This window comes from Silurus aristotelis, assembly GCF_946808225.1.
Source record: "Silurus aristotelis genome assembly, chromosome: 7".
Taxonomy (NCBI): domain Eukaryota; kingdom Metazoa; phylum Chordata; class Actinopteri; order Siluriformes; family Siluridae; genus Silurus; species Silurus aristotelis.
This window is the reverse complement of record NC_139580.1, coordinates 4,142,747-4,168,344: the sequence shown is the minus strand read 5'-3', so window position 1 is coordinate 4,168,344 and position 25,598 is coordinate 4,142,747. Positions and strand designations below refer to the sequence as shown.

General features: G+C 40.1%; 1 protein-coding gene across 7 annotated transcripts in view; it reads right to left on the bottom strand.

The window, feature by feature from the left end:
• Positions 1 to 25,598, bottom strand: part of map7d1b (MAP7 domain containing 1b) — a 46,162-nt gene that overhangs the window by 18,492 nt on the left and 2,072 nt on the right. For 4 of the 7 annotated variants that reach the window (XR_014534441.1, XM_083547017.1, XM_083547016.1 and 1 more), the window contains exons 2-4: positions 7,975 to 8,166; positions 5,472 to 5,540; positions 5,143 to 5,163 (exon numbers count right to left, since the gene is read on the bottom strand). Coding sequence is in view for 6 of the 7 variants with exons in the window: in XM_083547017.1 (XP_083403143.1) it covers positions 5,143 to 5,163; positions 5,472 to 5,540; positions 7,975 to 8,166 (282 nt within the window). In the remaining variant the exon portion in view is untranslated. The remainder of the gene's footprint in view (positions 1 to 5,142; positions 5,164 to 5,471; positions 5,541 to 7,974; positions 8,167 to 25,598) is intronic. The other 3 variants (XM_083547018.1, XM_083547019.1, XM_083547021.1) reach the window with 1 other exon arrangement.

Below are 25,598 nucleotides of genomic sequence, written 5' to 3'. Positions count from 1 at the left end.
GACCGGCACGACGCCAAATGAGAGCAAGAGAGCCTCACGTTTCTGTTTCTGCCTCGTTTCACTTCTTGATCAAATAACGATTATAAAACAATCACGTCCTCCTTATTTACATTTCCCAGCATGCTGTGCGGCAGCTGCTTACATTCTCCTTGAAGGAGAAAAACTAAACATTTGATGTGCCATTGCAGTATTTCCTGTTTTCCAGCAGCCTGTGACATACACACACACACACACACACACACACTAAGGAATGCTAATCCCCCCCACCCCTGAGAAACTGTTTTGATTCACAGGAAGCTCGGGTCACCAAATACTTACATTTGTACTGTTTATTTCCTGTTTCCTCCTGGACTTCCTGTTACAAATCTCAAGTGTGTAACCATGTACCATACGTCTCACACAAGTGGTCACTTCAGCACCCCATACGGAAATCTGATATATGTCATATTATATATACCGGAATACATAATGTCGAATTTGCTCATGGGACTATTTAACACTGATACACTCTTGGAGAGCAATTTGAGAGGTCAGTCTTGTACTTATTTAAGGCATCTCTGCTTTTGGATGTGAATCTGCCAAATAGATAAATATAAATAAAAGAAATTAAAAAAAAAAGGACCCAAGATTACCACTTGATTTTCTAGTATTAAATTAGTTTTAAATAACTGTTAAAAGAATTGTACATTTTTATGTTAATTCTGTTGTGTAATTGCAGTAAACATTTAATTTTTTAAAAACTGAAAAGTTAACTTTATTCTGTGATTATTTACCATTTATATATGCCATTTATGCATTTCTTATATTTAACCCTTTCATTTACATGTCCACTAAAGGGTGTACTCACTTCTGTTGACAGCTATTTAGACAATAATGACTGTATGCTGAGGACAGTAAATCTAAAATTAAGTTTCATTTGTATAGCTTTGTCCCTTGAGAAGATTTACTACAATGGTTGCTGATATGTGAGGGTTGTTCTTACTTTTATTAGATACTGTATGTGGCATATACCGTATTTGGATTTGGGAAAATTTACTACATATATAAAAATAGCCATTTTGAAATACATGTGGGATGTATGTACAAGTATCTGACATTTATTTCTATATCTGTGAAATCCAAATTAATCTATTTGTACAGTATATGCCCTTTTGGCTTTACAGAGACATTTCCTGCTAGCTGTTTTGCTAAACTAACCCTAACCTTAGCATCACCTTTAGCTAGCATAATAATAACCTGCCACATGAACAGCTGGCTGGATAAGATTTGACTTTACAGAGACATTTCTGTCTTGCTAATCAGGCAGTGTCGTAATTACATTTACAAGTGGAGGGTTAAAGGCCTTGCTCGAGGGCCCAGCAGTGTCCCACTGAGCTACCACTAAATAGCATTGTAATGAGCTAGCATGAAAATGAACTAACTTGAAAAAGGCTAGTGGGATGAGATTAGACTTTACAGAGCCACGTCCTGTTGAGTGTTTTGCTAACTAGCCCAAGTCCTAACTAGCTCGAAAATGACTAGCCAAAAGTGATTTTACAAGCAATTAAAAACATGAAATGATAAAATGATTTAAGACTGACACCAGAGACTCCCTCCCTAAATTATTAATCAAAGCTTTCAGACCAATCAGAATTCAGGATTCTGAGTTATATATGTAGATATAAAGAAATACAGCTTTTTTCCGTCTTTTTGTATCTTTATATAATGCGACTATATTCATTTTAGATAATCGGAGAGCAAATCAAACATCTTGGGTGGAACAGAGGAAATAGATTTGGGGTAATAAAATGTTCCTTTTCATTTGCAGGATTTTGGCTCCTCTATAGGAAGATAAAGAGCTTTGTGGAGCTTGAGGGTTTAAAGCGACCGCATTGCGACGTTGGAGATCCAGATGTTGGGATTTGTGACAGTACGGCTTCTCTAACAGCTGATTAACATGAAGAATTGGGCAAACTGATGAATAGTGCAATTATTCCAGACGCAAAGGGCTACTTTTCTGCCTGTTAAAGAATTTCTAAAAGCTGACCCATGCATGATGGAAAATTCATATCCAGGTCATGGCTTTATCCATTTTGTAGCATTTATAAGAATAAGGAAATTGTATTCAATTTAACATACACTTCTACACACAAATGTCTTTGGGAGCAGTAGCATTAAATTTTCCCTTCACTTGAACTTAAAGACCCAAACCTGTTGATGACCAGCATGATAATGCCCCTGCACAAAGCCAGCTCCATGAAGATATGCTTTCCATGGGTGTGTGGAAGATCTCCTGCTAAAGAGCTCCAACCCTATTAAACACCTTTGGGATTAATGTGAACGCTGACTGCACCGCAGGAACCTCCTCACCTTCTCACATACATCAGTTCCTGACTTTACTAACACCCTTGTGGCTGAAAGAATCTTTGTAAAATCTAGTGAAACATCTTCTCAGAGGAGTGGAAGTTATTATAAGAGTAAATAGGGATGAAATGTGGAATGTGATGTTCAAAAAGAGGCACATGCTCAGGTTCCCACAAACTTTGGTCCATATAGTGAATCAGTCTGAAACCTTCACAATGTCAGGATTATGGACAGGGACTACATTTCCCACAAACCACCCCGGACTCAAATGCCTTTCCACACCTGTTTCTCATTCACCTATACATTTTCTCTTGTGCAGGCAGTCCCTGACTTATGATGGAGATGGGTTCTGATGACCCCATCGTAACTTGAATATATCGTACGCCTACCCAGGAGTCTTAGTCTTGGTGATCAGTATGGTGTAGTGTTGTTATTTGTAATAATTTTCAACAAATTACAGTACATAATTTAGCGAAACAGAGCAATTTACACTACCGTAATGAATAAACTTTAACGTATACAGTGCAACCTCGATACTCGCGGGGGTTACGTTCTATGACCCCTCATGCAGAAACAAAAAATGGTGAGGTTTTGACTCTCCTTTTGATGTTTCCTTTTAGAGGGAGAATTGTACATAAACTGCACTGTAAACCCAACAAAAATTGTGAATTACTTGTCATAATTTACAACTTTAAATGAATAATTTAATAATAAAATGTTTTTTTAAAATCTTTGTCATCAATCAGTACAAACTCTGTTTCAGAATCCAATTTGTTTGAGAAGAACAAAAAAAAGGCAATATAATGCAAATCTCATATATTTTCCACACCCTAGGTTTTCCATTTAATTCCCACCACAGAAAACAACTTCTTCAATGCTAAGTGTACGTACACTACAGATGGTGGAAACACTGAAGCTCTTTTGATAAAAGGCTGTTTATAGAACAATAGTCACTATGAAGTAGTTTTCCATCTGTACAACACATGCACAAGCAGCCGGTGTGAACACACTGGGAATTTTACTCAGGATCGTCTGATTCATAATCAATGTTGTTTGCAGTAAAAGTTATGCTGCTTCATATGTGTTTAACTTCATCTAAACTCCAGAGTATACATACTGTATTAAGCACTAAAGTAATAACCTTATTGTGCAGAAAATAAATATACTGTAAATGCCATTCCATTCAAACTACAATTGAAATGAATTGAGTTAAATTGCCTTAAAAAATGTCAGAAAACGTAAATCTGAGTTCCGATGAGCTGAACAAAGCTGAGGAACATGAGAATTGAGTTGTATTGAGATGAGTTCACCTCAGCTGAGTGGTCCAAAGGTTAATCATACCCCAATTAAAGAGAACTGATCAAATTTATTTGAGTTGTATTGAGTTTAGGTGAACTGAATTATGCCAAATTAAGTTGTTAAACTCAATTAAGTAAAACTTTTAAACAATTAAACTGAACTGAGTTCAATTAAATTTAGTTAAACTGAATTGAGTAAAATTGAGGTCAGTTGAATTGAGTGGAGTTGAATTAAATTTAGTTCTATTAGGTTTAGATGAAATTATAAATAAAGTATAAATTTTGTTCAGCTCAGCTCACCTGAGTTGTGTTGAATCTAGAGTATATTATATATAACCAACGTGATTTAAATCAAGTTTCTTAACAGCACTCTAAAGTCCCTAAACTTTTAATTCCAAACCTGCCATAGCTTAGTTTAGTTTTTGTTCTGTTTAAGTTGATATAATAGTAGAATTGTTTCCTCAGCTGAAGTTTTTACTACAGTCCTGATCTTTTTCTTAATTCTCTACATCATATTATTTCCATTTTATTTCTATGGAGGTTATATTTTTACAGTCACTTCAGCTACAATACGCAAATAACCTATTAGCATTAGCTTCTTTTAGACAATGTCTACTGTTAAAAGTGCTATACAAAAAAACTGAACTAAATATCTTACTCCTTTTCAAATATTAAGCTGATAAAATGTACCAAGGCTACTGAAATTATTTCACTTTATAATAAATTTAGTTCATTGCTGCTACACTCATGCTAATTGCAATGAATCAAAAGTCTGTAATAATAAATTACCACACCGGATGGGCAGATTGCTGTAATTTATTGCCGTAATCATAGCTAGTGTAAGAAACACCGAGCACTCAGAATAGTATAATTAGGCTCATTTAGAAAAGAAATACACAATATTCACAAAGGTTTGTAGACACCTGACCATATGTGCCTTTTAAACATCTTGTTCCACATTCATTTGCCATTTGCTGTTATAATAAGGTCCAATCATCTGGGAAGATGTTTTACTAGGTTTTGAAGTTGTGCTTGTGGACATTAATTGCCAAAGGTGTTCAATAGGGGGGTTGAGGTCAGAGCTCTATAGCAGGCCACTCAAGATCTTCCACTCCAACCCATGTAAAAGCATATCTTCATGAGCTGTCTTTGTGCACAGAAGCACTGAGTTTGGGTCTCCTGGTTCAAGTAAAGGGAATATTTCATGCTACAGTATCCAAAGACATCCTATACAATTGTGTGCCTCTAGCTTTGTAGAAACAATTTTGGAGAAAAAAAACCCTGAAATACTTCTGTCCATATAGTGTATAATGTATATAGTTTATAGGGTATGCCATATAAATCACAAGATCTACCAGAGAACAAAAAAAACAAAACATCTTAAACCAGAAAATACAGTAAGCCTTATGAAAATGATGAACTTTGAAGCCATTTTTTGAATATTTTAATCGATTACATGAGGTTTGATCGATGAAACCACCACCTTTATCGCGGATCTTACCTTGCTCGTGGGTTTTCTGTTCTGAAGCATTAAAAAAACAAATAAAAAAGAGAAGCTGTTATGTTTCAAAGCCTTACTTCGGTCACTATCCCAGAATTAGTTCTGATTAACAGCCACTAATTTCTATTAAACAAGCATATTATATTCAATTAATAATTGTTGTGAACACATCAGACAAAAAGAGAATTTTTTATAAAAATGGCAGCACTGGTGAGATGCTGAAAATTTTCTTTTGGTCATCTCGAATTCATCTGTGCAATGAAATATATATGGAAAATTCGATATTTATGTAAATGAAATGTCGCACATAGAAGCAGCTGAGGTCTTACCCAGGTACTTAGCTCTCTCTTCTCTCCTCTGTTTAGCCAGCTTCTGTTTCTGCTCTGAGCTCACCCCATCTGTGGAACATCAAAAAGAAAACAAATAAAGATCCATATATATAATAAGTAAAAAATAATAATTAAGCATTATTTTGATCCATGGTATAAGGTGATAATCCGTGGCTACGTGTGAGGTCCTACACCATTTTAATGCTCTTCGCTTCACCTGTACACCTCTACACCTGGATTATCACTTACTATTACTTACCTGAATAATCAGATGAATAATTTAATTATTTGCTGAATAATCATCTGGAAAAACCCATACGGATAGTTTTTCCGAGTTGCGTTATACGGTACGAGAGTGGCCTCTAGAGGTGAATCACTGATGCCACATGTTGTTTATTTGAAGTGTCATTTTATTCATTTGGATGTTTTTTATTTTTTATTTTATGTATTGTTACTTTTATTGTTTTAGTTTGAATACGTCTTTTATTTTTTTCAATATTTATTAATATAATTAATATGTACATATAATTTTTTTCATTTAGCGCATTTTCATTATTCAGTACCGTTTTTTTATTAATTTTGTAAAAAAAAGTTCAGTGCTATTTTACATGTAGTTTTATGTTTTGTTTCCAGTTTGATAAATCGGTTATCGGCAAGTGTGATGCAACCTAGCTATGCATATACATCCTGTATATGTACATTCAGACTTACTCCTTGAATTGTAATGTGTGCATGTATGTGGGAATGCAGGTGTTTACACTATTATAAGGGTGTGTAAGTGTGTGTGTATATATGTGTTTGTGTGTGTGTGTGTGTGTGTGTGTGTGTGTGTGTGTGTGTGTGAGAGAGAGAGAGAGAGAGAGAGAGAGAGAGAGAGAGAGAGAGAGAGAGAGAGAGAGAGCGTTCCTCCGTACTATACATCTTATGCAAGATTTACCATCCGAATCTAACATGGGACGGTCTTGTTGCTATGACAACTTCTCACTAAGATGTTAGAGGAACACACTTGGGACTGTAAAGACTGTTTGAGAATGGTTGTCTCCACACACACACACACACACACACACACACACACACACACACACACACACAGCTGATAAACTGCAGCTGTCGTGTTCTTCATTCCAGTTCTAAACAACTGATGACTTGGCATCAAGCCATAACCATCTGCTCGATTAGAAAAAAAAAGAGAGAAGATTAATAAAGAGTCGGGATGGCATGCGCCGCCGTGTACTTCAGTACGATGTAGGGTTTTTTGGAAAGACAATCAGCCATTCGTTATTGTGAGTCTGAGGAGCACATGACTGATCGCGCTACGCTTAAACCTGTCTTCCTGTTGCCATTTAGATCAATAGTGTGGAACTGAATCAATAGTATTGTATCATGCTGCTGTGCAAACTCACTGCACAGAGGGAGAGAAAAACACACTAGGGTTCAGTACCTTCAGTATGAGATGTGATACAAAAAGACATTTCAAGCAAATAATTTAATCTAATCTAATCTAATCTAATCTTATCTAATCTAGCTAACTAACTGTTCCTGTATTTAATTTTACCCTATTTTGCCCAAATTCCTTCCTCGCTCTTCCCAATCATACAACAACTCCCAAATGCCATCCTAGTGTGTATATACAAACAGCTGTTCACTCTGCATCACTCAAATGAATAAAGCTATCTGCCCTCTTACACATACTTGCACTCAAAGACACAAACAAACGGTTGTCCAATGGAACAGGAGATAAACATAGTAAGCCCCTCCCTCTTCATAAACATGGGCATTTCTGCACTCTGGAAACCCTGGTCATGGTTTCAACATGTTTTTTTCATTGTTTTGTGGTGTGCAGTGTGACACTAAAACAACAACAAATCCGATTGAAGTACCAAAGTATCAGCGTTGCTCTGAATTGGTATATGCAAAGTATATGCACATCACTTCAGCAAGGCTACTTGTTGAATTAAAAGTCAAAAGCGGTTGATAATTTACTCTAACATTACTTTAGTGGACCTCTGGCCATAAGATTGGTATTACAAGTCAATCGATTGCAGGAACTATTGGCTATCTGGCGAAAATCCATACTGATAGTTTTTCCGGGTTGCGCCCGTTCCTGGAGCGGCTGAGAAGGTCCCCTCTCGTTGCGAAAGCGGCATCTAGAGGCGTATCGCAGATGCCACGTGCTGTTTGTTTTTTCAGGTGAGGAGGCGTGCTGCATGGCGAGCCCTATTATATTTATTATTTATCATCTATTAATTATAAAATTAGATGTATTAATTATTATATTTATATTTATTGAGGCCTGGGGTGCAGTCAGCGTTTACACTCAACCCAAAGGTGTTCAATAGAGTCTGATTTATAAAGCAATAGATTTTCCACTCCAACCCATGTAAAGCGGATCTACATGGTGCTGGCTTTCCTATAAAATTGTGTGTTTGGGAAAGAACTACATATGGCTGGAAAAGTCAGGTGTCCTATGATGCTAATGATGAAATCTGAATCTGTGGAGTACCTTTTTTGTTCTGAGGGGTGGCACTGTTTGCAGGGGTGCTGGGTCTGCTGCTGGGTTTGCCAGGTGTTTCTGTTTTAGAAGGAGGGTCAGTGATCAGAGAGGAATCGGTGACGGTGGTGTCGTCGGCTTTGAGGGGCTCCTCGTGCTGCTTCTCCGGCTTTTGGGTCAAACCTATAGGAGAGCTAGTGAAAGCTTGAGATCGAGACAAAGAAAGGGTGAAGAACACAGTGAGATGTTAACATCCAGTCAGATAATACCACTAAGGAAAAAACTGCATTTTTCTATTCATTGTGCCGAGAGGTGGGGCTTCAAACAGAGCTCATTTCTGATTGGTTAGCTTACCACCAGTCACCTTGACTTCATTATCATCAGTTTTAAGCTTCCATGCACCAATGTACTCCAATGCCTCCTTTATCTCCTCTATTCAGTACTAGTTCCCATGCTGACACCTTTAGAGCGCCAAGCACTCATTACGGTTTCACTCCCACCCAGTTAGCGCATCATTAGCATACAGTTCATGCTTGTGCGCTATCCATCAGAGAGATGTTTGCCTTCCAGGGGGCCTCACTTCAAACACATCAGCAGAACCAACCACCAGTTTCAAATTCAGGGTCTGATTTCTTTCGCTTTCATTTTTTCCTGGCCTCATAGCATACTGGTACACGATTTTCAGCAAAATGTTCCACTGAAAACTTAATAATGATGGGAGATGGAAGAATTATTATCCAACAAATCCATGAAGAACATAACAGATCTTCTGTGTTGCTATGTACTTATCATATTTTTTCTCTATATGTGAAACATTAAGGGTTCTTTATGGATTTATTGAATTATTAAGGGATCTTGCCTATCTTAAAATTATTCTTCATCACTGGGAGACACTCTTAAGGCTTACAGATGCCTACAAGTACACTTTTTTGGACAAAACACACATACACACAAACGGGCTAGAATTTATACCGATAGTTTTTCCGGGTTGTGTTAGACAGCACGAGACCACACGTTGTTTATTAATTTTGGATGTAACTGTTTTTAATTATTAAATGTATTAGTTTCAGTTTGAATGCCTCTTTTATTATTCTCAATATTTATTAATATACTTGATATACTCATATTTATTTCCTTGAGCACATTTTTATGATTAAGTACAGATTTTTGAATTTGTTCATTTTTTCGAATAAATCTCTGTACCATCTTACATAGTGTTATGTTTTTTTTTTGTTTTTTTTTTTAAATCCAGCATTCATTTTAAAAGCATATTCGGGTTGATTAATCCGTTATCGGCGAGTACGATCCAACCTAGATATCAGTATCTGTATAATCCACAATCGGTCGACCTCTAAACAAAACACAACAACACCAAGCTTTACACTAACATGGATCTTCTGTCTGAAGTATATTCTCTGCTGTTAGTTAAATTGCCCATTGAGGACGTGTGTAAAATCTGCTGTAAAAATCGGTGAGTATGTTCAAGGGTCAACAGAGTGAACGCCACCCAAACAGACACTCATCCTTCCACCGTGTAGAGGTCAGAGCGCACACAAACTTCCTGTTTTGATCAAGAACACATGCGGACTCTTGGCTATCAGTCCTGTTTCTGCAGCCATGTGTGTGTGTGTGTGTGTGTGTGTTCAGATGTGACGGCGTCAGCAAGAGAAAGACAATCCAGCGAGTTATGACGCCTTCTGCTGAGCCACAAAACAGGCCCCATGTTTACCTCAGACAGAAGACGACTCACGACACGTCCACGGTGAAAAAAACAACAGGGTAAAGAATCAAAGAGAGAGACAGATCTCTCCATGTCTATATTTACAGTCTCTAAATTCCCGTCTTTCTCTCTAGCTCTTTCTCTCTATATCTCTTTATCTCTGTCGCCATCTCTCTCTCTCTCCCTCACTCTCTTTCTCTCTCACAGAGTGAACAGCAGGCATGTGGTCTTTCACTGTGGAGATAAACTGCCACTGCAGAGCTCCATCTGCTACACACACACACACACACACACACACACACACACACACACACACACACACACACACTTGTAAATGGAATGAATTGGGGTGTAAATAATGACGGCCCACAAAGTAAATAAACACATGCAGTATTTACTGATAATTCAGTACTAATTCAGTAGTCATTTTAATTGGTTCTGTTTATTTCTCCATCCAGAACCTCCCATACACAGCGGTACAGACAGAGTGTGTGTGTGTGTGTGTGTGTGTGTGTGTGTGTGTGTGTTTTAGATGAGCTGCAGAGAACAAAGCTGCAGCGCTATACAGATGTGATGAATTATTGATACCGGTAAGAACTACTGATGCTGGATGTTGGTACAGAACCAGAATCAGAAAAGCTTTATTGCCAAGTATGTTTGCACTGACAAGGAATTTGTTTTGGTGACTTAATAAGCTTAATAAAAGTTACGGCACATTTTTTATAAAGAAAATAAAGTATTATTGCACAAAAAAGTACAGATTTAGATTAATAAAAGTGGTAATGCATGTATGTTTTATTTTATTGCACAATTGGAAGAGCATTTAAGTGTTCATGAGGTAAATTGCCTGGGGGAAAAAACTTCTCTTGTGCCTCACTGTTTTGGTACTTGCTGCTCTGATGGATCCAGGGTGATTTTCTGGGCCCTTTTTCTCACTCTTGATGTGTACAGTTTCTGTAGAGTGGGCAGATAAACACCAATAATCCTTTCAGCTGATCGAACCGTCATCTGTAGTCTTCCCAAACCAGACGGTTATCAAAGTGCACAGAACAGACTCGATAAGTGCTGAGTAAAACTGTTTGAGCAGCTCCTGTGAAAGGTTGAACTTCCTCAGCTGGCAAAGAAAGGACATCCTCTGTTGGGCCTTTTTAACAATGGGGTTGATATGATTGTCCCACTTCAGGCGTGGGAGATCGTGGTGCCCAGGAACCTGAATGACTCCACAGTGCTGTTCATGATGGGGGGAGTGCAGGGGGGTTTCCCCTGAAATCCACCATCATCTCTACTGTTTTGAGTGTGTCCAGGTTGTTATGACTGCACCAGACAGCCAGCTGCTGAACCTCACTTCTAAATGCAGATTTATCAGCGTCTTCAGTGAGGCCGATGACTGGAGTGTCGTCTGCAAACTTCAGGAGCTTGACAGAGGGGTCTGTAGAGGTGCAGTCATTGGTGTACAGGGAGAAGAGCAGAGGGAAAAGAAGACATCCCTGGGGGGCACCAGTGCTGATTGTACGGCTGTTTGACATGAATTTCTGCTATCTGTCAGAAAGCTGGTGATCCACTGACAGGTAGCTCTCAAAACAGAGCTCTGGGTTAGTTTGGTCTGGAGGAGTCTTGGGATGATGATGTTAAAGGCCGAACTGAAGTCCACGATTTGTCCATATGTAGATGAAGTGCAGTCCCATGTTCACCACATCGTCATCTACTCCACTCGAATCTCCTTTGTCAGTGTAATTATGGCCTACAAGATTCTGTCCCCATTTCTGTAGGCATCTTCTTTGGCCTAATGAAAAAAGAGGAAAACCCCCATGATGAGTAGAAACACTTACAGTTGATAAAGAGTGGTTGTAGATGAGGACAGCACAACTTCTTCATAGCTGTTACATCTGTACACCACTTTTCATTGATGTAGAATCATGTCCCACCGCCTCGCCATTTCCCCGCCGATTCAGTGCTGCGGTCCGCTCTGAACAGCTGGAAAAGCAGATGTAACATGCTTTCCGGGGACCCCGTTATCCATCCAGGCTTCAGTAAATCACAGAGCAGCAGAGTTTAAAAAGTCCTTATTTGACCGGAAGAGCAGAAGTTCGTCCATTTTGTTGGGTAGAGAGTGGAGATTCGCCAGACAGACACTAGGCAATGCAGTTCTAAAGGCGGAGTTGGAGCCTGACCAGCGTGGGGGCTCACTTTCCACACTTACGCATTTTAAAGCATTTGAAGGCCACCACTGCTCCGCCAACTACAATGTCCAGCAAAACACCCGAATAGTAAAAAAACGGGTAGCAGTTCATCCCTGGTAAAAGTGACTGTACATGAAAGACAAAAGACAAACTAACAAAAACAGTAAAGCGACTGAAGAGCTCCGCCCCGAGTCAGCCATCTGCAGCGCCATCTTGGAACCAACCAATTCATGATTGTAATGATTTTAGTACTGATACTGGATGTTAGTACTGATTCATGATGGTTAGTACTGATGCTGGAAGTTAGTAATGATTTGTTATGGTTAGTACTGATACTGGAAGTTAGTACTGATTTGTGATTGTTAGTACTGATACTGGATGTTATTACTGATTCATGATTGTAGTACTGAAGCTGGATGTTATTACTGATTCTTGATTGTAGTACTGAAGCTGGATGTTAGAACTGATTTGTTATGGTTAGTACTGATACTGGATGTTAGTACTGATTTGTTATGGTTAGTACTGATACTGGATGTTAGTACTGATTTGTTATGGTTAGTACTGATACTGGATGTTAGTACTGATTTGTTATGGTTAGTACTGATACTGGATGTTAGTACTGATTTGTTATGGTTAGTACTGATACTGGATGTTAGTACTGATTTGTTCTGGTTAGTACTGATACTGGATGTTAGTACTGATTTGTTATGGTTAGTACTGATACTGGATGTTAGTACTGATTTGTTATGGTTAGTACTGATACTGGATGTTAGTACTGATTTGTTATGGTTAGTACTGATACTGGATGTTAGTACTGATTTGTTATGGTTAGTACTGATACTGGATGTTAGTACTGATTTGTTATGGTTAGTACTGATACTGGATGTTAGTACTGATTTGTTATGGTTAGTACTGATACTGGATGTTAGTACTGATTTGTTATGGTTAGTACTGATACTGGATGTTAGTACTGATTTGTTATGGTTAGTACTGATACTGGATGTTAGTACTGATTTGTTCTGGTTAGTACTGATACTGGATGTTAGTACTGATTTGTTATGGTTAGTACTGATACTGGATGTTAGTACTGATTTGTTATGGTTAGTACTGATACTGGATGTTAGTACTGATTTGTTATGGTTAGTACTGATACTGGATGTTAGTACTGATTTGTTATGGTTAGTACTGATACTGGATGTTAGTACTGATTTGTTATGGTTAGTACTGATACTGGATGTTATTACTGATTTGTTATGGTTAGTACTGATACGGGACATTATTACTGATTCATGATGGTTAGTACTGATGCTGGATGTTATTACTGATTCTTGATTGTAGTACTGAAGCTGGATGTTAGTACTGATTTATGATTGATAGTTTTGACCCTATAGATGTTAGTACTGATAATGGCCTTTCAGTATTGATACTGAGTGTTACTACTGACACAGGCTCTAAAGTGTATTAGAGCACGATACTTAATATACAAGAGAAAAATAAGACGGGTCTCTAAAATAAACGTCAATTGTTTCCATTTTAGAAAAATGTAAAGTTTTATTGCTGAATTTGCAAACGAGAATATCTGTGAAAACTAAACCCGTTTGTCAGGGAAGCGAATGAACGGGAGGTACAGCTGGCTCGGGTTTAATAAAGAGAGTGAGAGAGAGATACACACACACACACACACACACACACACACACACACACACGGCAGTCCTTAGAAATCCAAAGAGGGATATCCATGGTACGCCCTGGAGGGGCGAGGTCCACACAGTCCAAGAATGAACGCACAGGAAGATAGGGGTAATCCGGGGTGCCATAGAGTCCGGAAGGAAAGGAACGCATAAGGATACATATAACAGCACATATCAACAAACAATAACGGACAAGGAGTTTGTGTGAACGAGGAGTTTATGTAGGAGCTGGGGATGAGTGATGAATGATACCCAGGTGTGCACCATGGAAGCTGGGAGCTTCAGAGAAGGCGAAGGCATGACAGTCTCCGAAGGGGGCGTGGCAGGTGGATTCCTGACACTGTTTAAAGCATTCAATTGCCATTTTACATCAAAATACCAATACAAATAGTGCGTTTAAAAAGTCAGTGGCAGTGTAGAGAAGGTTATGGGAAAATATTAGGTTAATGAAAGTTATAATAATCCTCACTCATGTATTTATTTATTAAATCTCACACAGTATCACGATGTGGATATGTATCACTCACTAAATCCGTGTGTTTATCAGGGAATTTTAGACTGTCCTGTCTATAAATAAAAATATAAAAATCAGTTTAAAATGACTTTGAAAACAGTAACTGCACTGTACCGTGTTTACTTTATGTATCAGTTTGAAATGATCCCAAACCTCGTCTCTCACTGTTTTCTCCCTGTTCCTCTGTTTTTCATTCTGCATAGTCTCCTGTGTTACCTGTCCAGCGCGCTCCAGAGTTTAGCGGCTGGTGCGTCAGTAATAATGGTCCGTGGAGAAACGCAGTGCTCCGTGTGGAGTTAAATGGATCAGAGGAAGCATCAAGAGAAATAATTTGTGTCTGTACTTTACTGAAGTATTTCTATTTGGAGAGACTTTTACTACATTTCAAAATCAAATATCTTTCTTTTATTTTGTGAAATCAGTCGTTCCTTTTTATTACTAAGGATCAAATCTAAACTGGTACGAACACGCAGCAAGTCACCAACATCCAGTTAAAGTCCAGACACTGGATGTTAGTGCTGACACTGCTCTTTTAGTACTGATACTGAGTTACAGTTAGTCAGGCTGTTAACAAAAGAAACAGATAGAATGAAAGATATGTGAAATGGAAAGAAAGTGTAAAAGAGAAAAATACAGCGAGAGAAAGACGTGCTGTAAGCCCACGATAGAGAGGGAGTGAAAGAATTAAAAAGACTGAAAGAGAGCGCTGGAGAGAGAGAGAGAGAGAGAGAGAGAGAGAGAGAGAGAGAGAGAGAGAGAGAGAGAGAGAGAGAGAGAGAGGGGCTGGTTGATGGAGTTCATTAATGTGTGTGTGTTTTGTGAACTGCATGACTGGGTGCTGGGGGAAAAGACAAAAGATGACAGAGAGAGGGAGAGGGAGAGAGAGAGAGAGAGGGAGAGGGAGAGAGAGAGAGAGAGAGAGAGAGAGAGAGAGAGAGAGAGAGAGAGAGAGAGAGGGGGAGAAAAAGAGGGGGAAGTTAAAACAGAAGACAGAACATGCTGAAACAGATCATCCGATCACCTGAACATCAGGACATGTAACAAAATGGAGGTCTGGGTGATGGTGTGATAACAGAGACGTTTCAGAGTTTGTGTCTAGACGTCTAGGTCGCAGGGTCTCATCCTAATCTGCATACTACTGTTTTAAAAGCGGGTTGCTGTATGACATAACAAACTGCATGACATTTCATATAGAATGCTGGATAGTATTTGGGACACAGCTTTCAGAGCTGCCAGAAACAAACAGGCCTAGTTTTGGAACACGGATGTGGAAACAGCGAGTCAGCAGGCTGTTTTTAAAGCAAACAACCAGACAAGTCATTTTTTCAAACACCTCCATTACATTATCACCATCACTATCACACCATCTCCATCAAACTACCTCCATCACACCATCAACATCACACCATCACTATCACACCATCTCCATCACACTACCTTCATCACACCATCACTATCACACCATCTCCATCAAACTACCTCCATCACACCATCAACATCACACCATCACTATCACACCATCTCCATCACACTACCTTCATCACACCATCACTATCACACCATCTTTATCAAACTACCTCCATCACACCATCAATATCACACCATCTCCATCACACCATCACTATCACACCATCTCCATCACACTACCTTCATCACACCATCTCCATCACACCATCACTATCACACCATCTCCATCACACTACCTCCATCACACCATCTCAATCACACCATCACTATCACACCATCTCCATCACAACATCTCCATCACACTACCTCCATCACACCATTACTATCAGACCATCTCCATCACATCATCACACTACCTCCATCACACCATCACTATCAAGTCAAGTCAAGTCAAGTTTATTTGTATAGCGCTTTTCACAACAGACATTGTCTCAAAGCAGCTTTACAGAAAACAACAGTGAAGGTGAATGGTGTGCGTTTGTCCCTGATGAGCAGCCGTGGCGACAGTGGCAAGGAAAAACTCCCTTAGATGATATGAGGAAGAAACCTTGAGAGGAACCAGACTCAAAGGGGAACCCATCCTCATATGGGTGACATCAAAAGTTTGGTCATAAATCTTTCAACAATACAGAACAATTTGTGATCATCATAGATCCAGCATCAGCTTCTCCATGCCAGGGCCTTTAAACACTCGGCATCTACTTCTCCATGATCATCCATAGGTCCATAATCTTCACGAGGTGGGACGTGACTGGAGCTGGCCAAACCTCAGGAAGCCTCGGGATGGGGAGAGAAAGAGAAGCAGTGGAGAGGAATTAGCGTAGCTGCTGTTCATGATATTAACAGCACAAGTTGATAATGTGCATGTGATCAGATGTTCTGGAGCACAAGGTTGTGATGTGATGTGTGTGATGTGTGTTATGTGTAGGCTTTGCTAAAAAGATATGTTTTTAATCTGCACTTAAACTGGGAGAGTGTATCTGAACCCCGAACACTGTCAGGAAGACTATTCCAGAGTTTAGGAGCTAAATGTGAAAATGCTCTACCGCCTTTAGTGGACTTTGCTATTCTAGGAACTACTAGAAGCCCAGAGTTTTGAGATCTCAGGGAGTGTGACGGATTGTAGCGTGTTAAGAGACTGGATAGATACATGGGAGCCAAACCATTTAGTGCTTTATAAGTGAGTAGCAGTAGTTTGTAGTCTATTCGAAACTTAATAGGAAGCCAATGTAGGGACGATAAGATTGGGGTTATATATCACTATCACACCATCTCCATCACACTACCTTCATCACACCATTACTATCACACCATCTCCATCACATCATCACACTACCTCTATCACACCACCTCCATGACATCATCTCCATCACACTACCTCCATCAAACCATTACCATCACACCACCTCCATCATACCATCACACTACCTCCATCACACTACCTCCATCACATCTGGTATACTTCAGGGTATTTTTGTGGTACCTTTAAAGTTCTATGCAAAAAAAAAAATTCTAATTTATAAAACAAATAAAAAAATTTATAAAAAAAATGAACATTAAAAACAAACACATCAAACGTTAATTTGATTGACAAACAGGCTGATTTTTTTTCAAATGTCTATTTCGCATCCATATTTCTGCCATGAAGCACACAATCAGCTGATACACACAAGGTATCAGAGAAACGTACTAAAATATCGCGATATGATGATGTTTGGATTTTATCGCCCAGCCGGTGTTATAACGCTGCTCTGTAGTGTTTACTCTGTTACCTGTAATTAAGGCGCTATTACTGTATAATTATCCTGCAGCTGTGTGAGGCGAGGGCTAATACAGTCGTGAGCTCAGCACTTGTGCATGAGTCAGGTGTTCTCACACACACACACACACACACACACACACACACACACACACACACACACAGGCCCTGGGTGGTGTGGTCAGGTTTCAGACCATGCAGATGGCACTAGAAGGTAAAAATAACCACGGGACAGAGATCATCCAGCAGCCATAAAAGGCTCTGAAAATGGTGTTTTCTGAACATCCCATTCCACATTTAGTCTCCATTTCCTGTTATAATACGCTCCACTCTTCTGAGATGATGTTCCACTAGAATTTGTGGAGATTTGTGGAAATGTATTCAGCAACAAAAGGTAAGGTGAGGAGGCCTGGGGGTGCAGTCAGCGTTCACACACATCCCAAAGGAATTTAATAAGGTTGAAGCTCTACAGCAGAAGATCTTCCAGTCCAACCCATGTGAAGCAGATCTTCAGGGAGCTGGCTTCAGGGGGCACGGTCATGCTGGAACAGGTTTGGGTCTCCTAGTTCAAGTGAAAGGAAAAGTTCATGCTCCTGAATCCAAAGACATCCTATACAATTATGTCCTCCAACTTCGGGGAAGAACCACACATGGCTGGAGATGCTGCACGACAATACAGTGGTGCACAAATATTTCCACAAGCACACTCCAAAATCTTGTGGAACATCTTCTCAGAAGAGTGGAGATTATCAGTGGTGGATGAAGTACAGACACCATGTAGTGAAATGTGAATCCAGTAAAAGTCAAAGAATCTCTTTAGACTTTCACTTGAGTAAAAATACAAAATTTTTTGCTTTTAAATGAACTTAAGTATCCAAAGTACTATGATTTATTATAACTATAATGTTCCTGTTATCATTTTTATCACAAGACTCTTCACTTAATCACCTCAGTTTATGTGTAAAGACTCGAATGTGACTCTCAGCACACTGATCTATTAATAGAATGATATTAATGACTCAAACACTGATTGATTTCTATTACAATCATCATAAACACAAAACCTTCTTTTCAACTTATTTAATAAAACGTGTAAATGAGGTCACGTGTGTGGTGGTGAGTTCGAGTCTATAGTTTCTTCATCATTTATTCCTCTCTAAATGTTCTGCTTGATGTCGACCCTGATTGGTGACTCGCCGCGTTTCACCAGTTATGTTTTTATCCTCGTAAATAAAAAATTTACGACTGAATTCACTAAATATAGTCGAGTAAAAAGTCAAATTTTTGTAGTAAAGTCAAAAAAAGTCTCTGCAAATGGAAACACTTTAGAAACATTAAAAAGCTTCTTAAGTACAGTAAGAAATAAATTTACTTCTTTACTGTCCACCACTGACTGATATACACTAGCAGTGTGTGTGTGTGTGTGTGTGTGTGTGTGTGTGTGTGTGTGTGTGTGTGTGTGGACATAAAAAGTGCATTATATCAGATTATTGGTGTTTGCCAACACACGAGAGTTCAAATCATAATGTTGGGGTTAAAGTAGGTCAGCTTGGAGTGTGTGTGTGTGTGTGTGTGTGTGTGTGTGTGTGTGTGTGTGTGTGTGTGTGTGTGTGTGTGTGTGTGTGTGTGTGTGTGTGTAAAGAATCTGGGTCAGTGAGGCCTCAGGCATGTATGTTATGCCCTGGTGCAGATGGCAACCGGACGCCTGTTTTCTCCAAACAGCCTGTACGGTCTCACACACACACACACACACACACACACACACACACACACACACACACACACACACACACACACACACACACACACACTGGATGTATCCAGTAAAATTAGTTATCTTCCCTCCAGCATTTAAATATAAACCTAATGAAAACGTATTTCGATGCTCTATTCACAGGGAAATTATCTAGTGACACCACGAAGGGGGCGGAGCTTCATAACTCTCATTTTAACATATTTGCATTGGTAAAAACCAATTGATGTATATATTATTATTAGTAAATGTGCTCTAACTCTATTATTTAGAAAATGACCAATATTTATATGTAGATCGATTGTGAATAAGACGTGTCACGTCACTATGGAGACCGAGGCGTGTCCTAAGAGACACATAAAATACAGATTAACATGGCAGAGGTAGAGCTGTAACTTCCGGCAGACACAACAGGAAAGGAACTTCTGGTTTTATTCATCTTTTTTTTTTTTTTTTTTTTGGCTGAAAAGGCGTGTTTGTGATGGAAACATGGGTTAGATGTCAGAAGACACTTAAGTACATTAGTTATTTGCTGTCTGTCTGAAGCAAAGAAATAAAAGTGAACTCTGTACCATAGTGAATTGCAGAGCAACGTATTTTTCACATTCACTCGTGTTGTGTGTTGAATGGAAATCGTATTGAGATGTGAATCGCATTGCCTCAGTTATGGAGACAGACAGAGAAAAAACAAATCACAGGCAGAGAGAAAACTAGACAAATTAACAGATTTGGTGTGTGTGTGTGTGTGTGTGTGTGTGTGTGTGTGTGTGTGTGTGTGTGTGTGTGTGTGTGGTATAAAAGTGTGTGATGTGCACATTTCACTAGTGTGTTTTTGTTTCACTCTGTGTATTCGTGTGTGTGTGTGTGTGTGTGTGTGTGTGTGTGTGTGTGTGTGTTCACCAGAGGACTAAGTTTGTGGAGTGTGTTTCACTAGAGGAGTGTGTGTGTGTGTGTGTGTGTGTGTGTGTGTGTGTGTGTGTGTGTGTGTGTGTGTGTGTGTGTGTGTGTGTGTGTGTGTGGTGAGGGTGGGGTTTTCCAGTCGAAGAAACTACTTCAGTTTCCGTCATTATAGACTTTCTGAAATCTAGACCACAGCTGGCTGCAGGATGATGTCACAGGATGAACAGGAAGTATACACAAGTGTGTGTGTGTGTGTGTGTGTGTGTGTGTGTGTGTGTGTGTGTGTGTGTGTGTGTGTTTGTGTGTGTGTGTGTGTGTGTGTGTGTGTGTGTGCTATAACATGACTTATTTTTTGACCCATGTGTGTTTGTGATGAGTGTGTGTGTGCATGTAAGATGCCCACATAATGATAAAGAACATGTTATAATGCAGTTTTAGAACTCTGTGTGTGTGTGTGTGTGTGTGTGTGTGTGTGTGTGTGTGTGTGTGTGTGTGTGTGTGTGTGTGTGTGTGTGTGTGTGTGAATTCTTGGCTACATTTGCTCAGCTGGGACTCTAATATTAGCAGTCTGGATGTGTGAGTGTAAAGGGTGAGAGGAGGAGCAGGATGGGCTCTCTCTCTCTCTCTCTCTCTCTCTCTCTCTCTCTCTCTCTCTCTCACACACACACACACACACACACACACACACACACACACACACAACATCGAAGCTACAGCTGTCAGTGACTCCGCATGCTGAGTAAAGAACCTGAGAGAGATCGATTTACCCCCCCCCCCCCCCCCCACACACACACACACAGTGGGCGGAGCCAATGACATCCTTTGAGTGAGTGGAGGGGGTGTGGCCAAAAAATTTAAATGAACACACTTTCACTTGAACTAGGAGACATAAACCTGTTCCAGCATGACAATGCCCCTGTGCACTAAGCCAAAGCCATGAAGATCACGTGTGGAAGATCTCCTGCTATAGAGCTCCAACACTATTGAACACCTTTGGGAAAAATCTTTCACACTGACTGCACCTCAGACCTCCTCACCTCACCTTCATCACTATCTGACTTTACTAACACGCTTGTGCTTCAATGAATCTCCACAAAACTAGTGGAGCATCTTATAACATCAAATGGGAACTCATTGTGGAATGAGATGTTGGAAAAAAAGCATGGTGAGCAAACGTGCCGTATTGTGCATCTCAGAATCTGATGCAACATTAGACATCATCTAAAAGCTGTTTCTCAGCTATAAAATATTACAAGCAGGTTTACGGTTTGCTACTAATACAACGTCGACGTATCTCCAAGTGTAAACCAAACAAATGTGTTGGCACGAAAGTATCTTTCCTAAGGGGCGTACAAACTTTTGCACCTAACCTTTTGCAGAATAGAGGAGCTCAGCAGAGAGTAATAATAAATAATAAATGTGCTGAGTCGGACCTTTGGCCCAGAGACACAAATTCTAAGTGATCATGATGTCTGAGAGCACAGCCAGGAAATGTTTCATCAGGAAATATGAGAGTGCGAAGAAGGAGGAGGAGAAAGAGGAGGAGAAGGAGGGGGAGGAGGAGGAGAAGCAGGAAGAAGAAGAGGAGAAGGAGGACTGAGCAGAAAGTGGAGGAGGAGGATGAAGAGGAGAAACAGAAGGAAGAGTAAGAGAAGGAACAACAGAAGACGATTAGGAGAAAAATGGAGAAGTAGAGAGAGGAAGAGGAAGAAAAGGAAAAGAAGAATAAGTAGGAAGAGGAGGAAGAAGATGAACAAGAGGAGGAGTAGAAATTGTAGGAAAAGGAGGAGAAGAATGAAGAGGAGGAAGAACAGGAGAAATAGGAGGAGGAAGAAGAAGAAAAACAGGAGGAGGGGTAAAAAATTAGAAGAAGGAGGAGGAGGAAATAAAAGAAAAGGAGGAGCAGTAAAAAGAGGAGAACGAGGAGAAGGAAGAGAAGGAGAACTAAGAGGAGGAAGAGAAAAAGAGGGGAACGAGAAGGAGAAAGAAAAGAAAAGGAAGTGCAGTAAGAAGAGGAGAACGAGGAGAGGGAAGAGAAGAACTGGAGAAGAACAAGGAGAAGGAAGAGAAGAAAAGGAGAACGAGGAGGAGAAAGAAAAGGAAGAGAAGCACATTATAAGATGGCGTGGCGGAGTGATATAAATGGACTCCTGCTTCCTGTGGGTTCTCCTGAGAAGAACGTTGCCTGGTTCTGGAATCTGATTGGTCAGAAGGTGTTGATTTATTCCTATACCAGAAGCACTGATTTAATAAAAGAGTTTGTGCGAAATCGCTGACACGGTAAAGAATCCAGTGAGGAGACGTTTCTGTTTCTGTTCTCTGAGTCTCCAGGGTCAGTGCTTCATATCATTCAGGAGAGAAGAACGTTTTCACGTCATCTGCTGCCTTCTGTTTTTAGAGCGAGAGAGAGAATAAAGAGAGAGGCGGGTGAAGGGACGACTGTTTATAGCTGCTATAACGTACATGACGGCAGGCCGGAACGTGTTCAGTGGATGAGGCTCTTTTTACAAAGAGACTGGTGAAGAATCATAGATAGAAAAAAAAACTGACAAAAAAAGAGGGGGGGGGGGGAAGAGACTGAGAAGGGTGGAAGACAGTCAAAGAGTAAAAGAGAGGAAGAGAAAGATTGAGAAGTGAGAGATTTAATCATGGAGAGGAAGAGATATAAAAGAGAGGGAAAGAGAGCAAGAGTGAAGGGGAGAGAGAGAGAGAGAGAGAGAGAGAGAGAGAGAGAGAGAGAGAGAGAGAGAGAGAAAGAGAGAGACAGATAGAAAGACAGAGAAACAGAGAGAGTGAGAAAAAAGAAAGGCAGAGACAGTCAGCATAAGAGAGAGAGAGAGAGAGAGAGAGAGAGAGAGAGAGAGAGAGAGAGAGAGAGAAAGGTATCTCTTTGAACAAGTCCAATCTTGGACGTGTCTCACAAACACAAACACACAAAGCCACTGATGACAGAGTACTTAAAGGTGTACGAGATTATTAGGATGAGACACACACACACACACACACACACACACATACACACACACACACACACACACAGACACACACACACAGACACACACACAGACACACGTGCAGATACACAGACACACACACACACACACACACGCACACACAGACGCAGTGTGGAAATTCCCTGCTAGTCTATCTTTGCTAACATCACGCCGGTCCTTTGGGAAGTGCACATGCCTGAGAATCCTGGAATAACAAACACATCTGTTCCGCAGAAATTCACCAACTCTTCTTCTGAAGCCACAAAAGGCGAGCGGCGTTCCCCCAGGAGCTTTAAGTGACTAAACCAAAACGCTCTGCTGGACAGCTTTACAGTACACCTTTTCTTTATTAATGAACTCTGTTAATTTGCGGAAACAAACGAAAAGAGAGATATTTATGATGAAGTCTCATCTTGTTCCTGACTTCGACACGTCATCCACGTTTGTTGTTTTTTTGGTTTCAAATACACCATATGGCCAAAAGTTTGTGGACTCCCAGCCAATAAGATTTCGAAGATGTTGGTATTTGCCTCTTGATGAACATCCTGTTCCACACTTACTCTTATAATGAGCTCCACTCTTTTGGGAAGATGTTCTGCTAGATTTTTGTGGAGATTCATTCGGTCACAAGGGTGTTAGTAAAGTCAGGTAGGTGTGGTGAGGAAGCCTGGGGTGCAATTCAGCGTTCGCATTCATCCCACAAGATCTTCCACTCCAACCAATGCAAAGCAGATCTTCCTGGAGTTGGATTTGTGCACAGCCACACTGTCATGCTGAAACAGCTTTCGGGTCTCCGAGTTCAAGTGAAGGGAAAATTTCATGCTAAAGCATCCAAAAAAACGATTGGAGAAGAAAATGGTGGAAAAAGTCTGGTGTCCGAACACTTTTAGAGACACAATAAATAAATAATTTTTTATACAGATATCAGTGCGGATTCTTATCGTTATACTCGTTAAAATGACAGTACGATGATTGTGTGCGTAATATGACGATTCAAAAACATTGCATCAAATAGCGTAGTGGTGTTATAAGCGGTCATAAGCATGTAAGACAGGCTTATATCATAGTAATAATAATAATATCACCAATTATAAAATAAAACTCATGGTGTAACACGATCATACGACCCTTTTGTGAGGGAGCAGGTCTGCTTCTGGCAGAGTCATGAAGAAGGAATGTGTTTTTGTCCTCTGTGTGTGTGTGTGTGTGTGCGTGTGTGTGTGTGAGAGAGAAGAAAAGAGACACGTCTATTCTTCACGTCTCCCCTCGGGCAGCGTATCCTAGCGAATACTCCGAGTTTGCGCTGATCGCGTCACACGCTCCTTCAACAAACACATGCTGTGATGATTTTCCAGACATCCTGCCTGAAGAAGGTCCGAACGAGGCCACGATTTCTAGCGCCAGGACGTAGAGCACCTTCGAGATTACGCAACGTCAGCATCCTCCAAAAACGTCGTCCCGCTAACCTGTGACCTCGGTCCCCACGTCAATGTCCAAACCTGTTCTCACGACTCTTTCCCAAAAGATTTTCCTCGACCGTGGATTCGGCCGCAACACGTTTTAAATTACAGCCTGTGCTCGGTATGCTGGTCCTTCTCCAAAATAACAGTTATTATTATCATTATAACAGACGACGCAGCAGTGTGAGCTAATAATAATAATAATATACACCAGGGGAAACTCAGCAGCTCATCTACATGTATACTATAATCAGGACCAAAACATGTACCAGAGACTCTCTTAAATGTGTAATATACCAGTATATGTGTAACAGTACAACATTTATGCAGAAATTTATATTTTATTAAAATATAGAACATATTAAACTTGTCCACTGCTGTTCTACTTATTTATGTGATAATAAACAGCTCATGTGGATTTCTGTTACTGTTACGGTGGGTTCTGCTGTTACTGTGGGTTCTGCTGTTACTGTTTCTGCTGTTACTGTGGGTTCTGCTGTTACTGTTTCTGCTGTTACTGTGGGTTCTGCTGTTACTGTTTCTACTGTTACTGTTTCTGCTGTTACATTGGGTTCTGCTGTTACTGTTTCTGCTGTTACTGTGGGTTCTGCTGTTACTGTTTCTGCTGTTACTGTGGGTTCTGCTGTTACTGTTTCTACTGTTACTGTTTCTGCTGTTACATTGGGTTCTGCTGTTACTGTGGGTTCTGCTGTTACTGTTTCTACTGTTACTGTGGGTTCTGCTGTTACTGTTTCTGCTGTTACTGTGCTGTTACTGTGGGTTCTGCTGTTACATTGGGTTCTGCTGTTACTGTGGGTTCTGCTGTTACTGTTTCTGCTGTTACTGTGGGTTCTGCTGTTACTGTTTCTGCTGTTACTGTGGGTTCTGCTGTTACTGTTTCTGCTGTTACTGTGCTGTTACTGTGGGTTCTGCTGTTACATTGGGTTCTGCTGTTACTGTGGGTTCTGCTGTTACTGTTTCTGCTGTTACTGTGGGTTCTGCTGTTACTGTTTCTGCTGTTACTGTGGGTTCTGCTGTTACTGTTTCTGCTGTTACTGTTTCTACTGTTACTGTTTCTGCTGTTACTGTTTCTACTGTTACTGTTTCTGCTGTTACATTGGGTTCTGCTGTTACTGTGGGTTCTGCTGTTACTGTTTCTACTGTTACTGTGGGTTCTGCTGTTACTGTTTCTGCTGTTA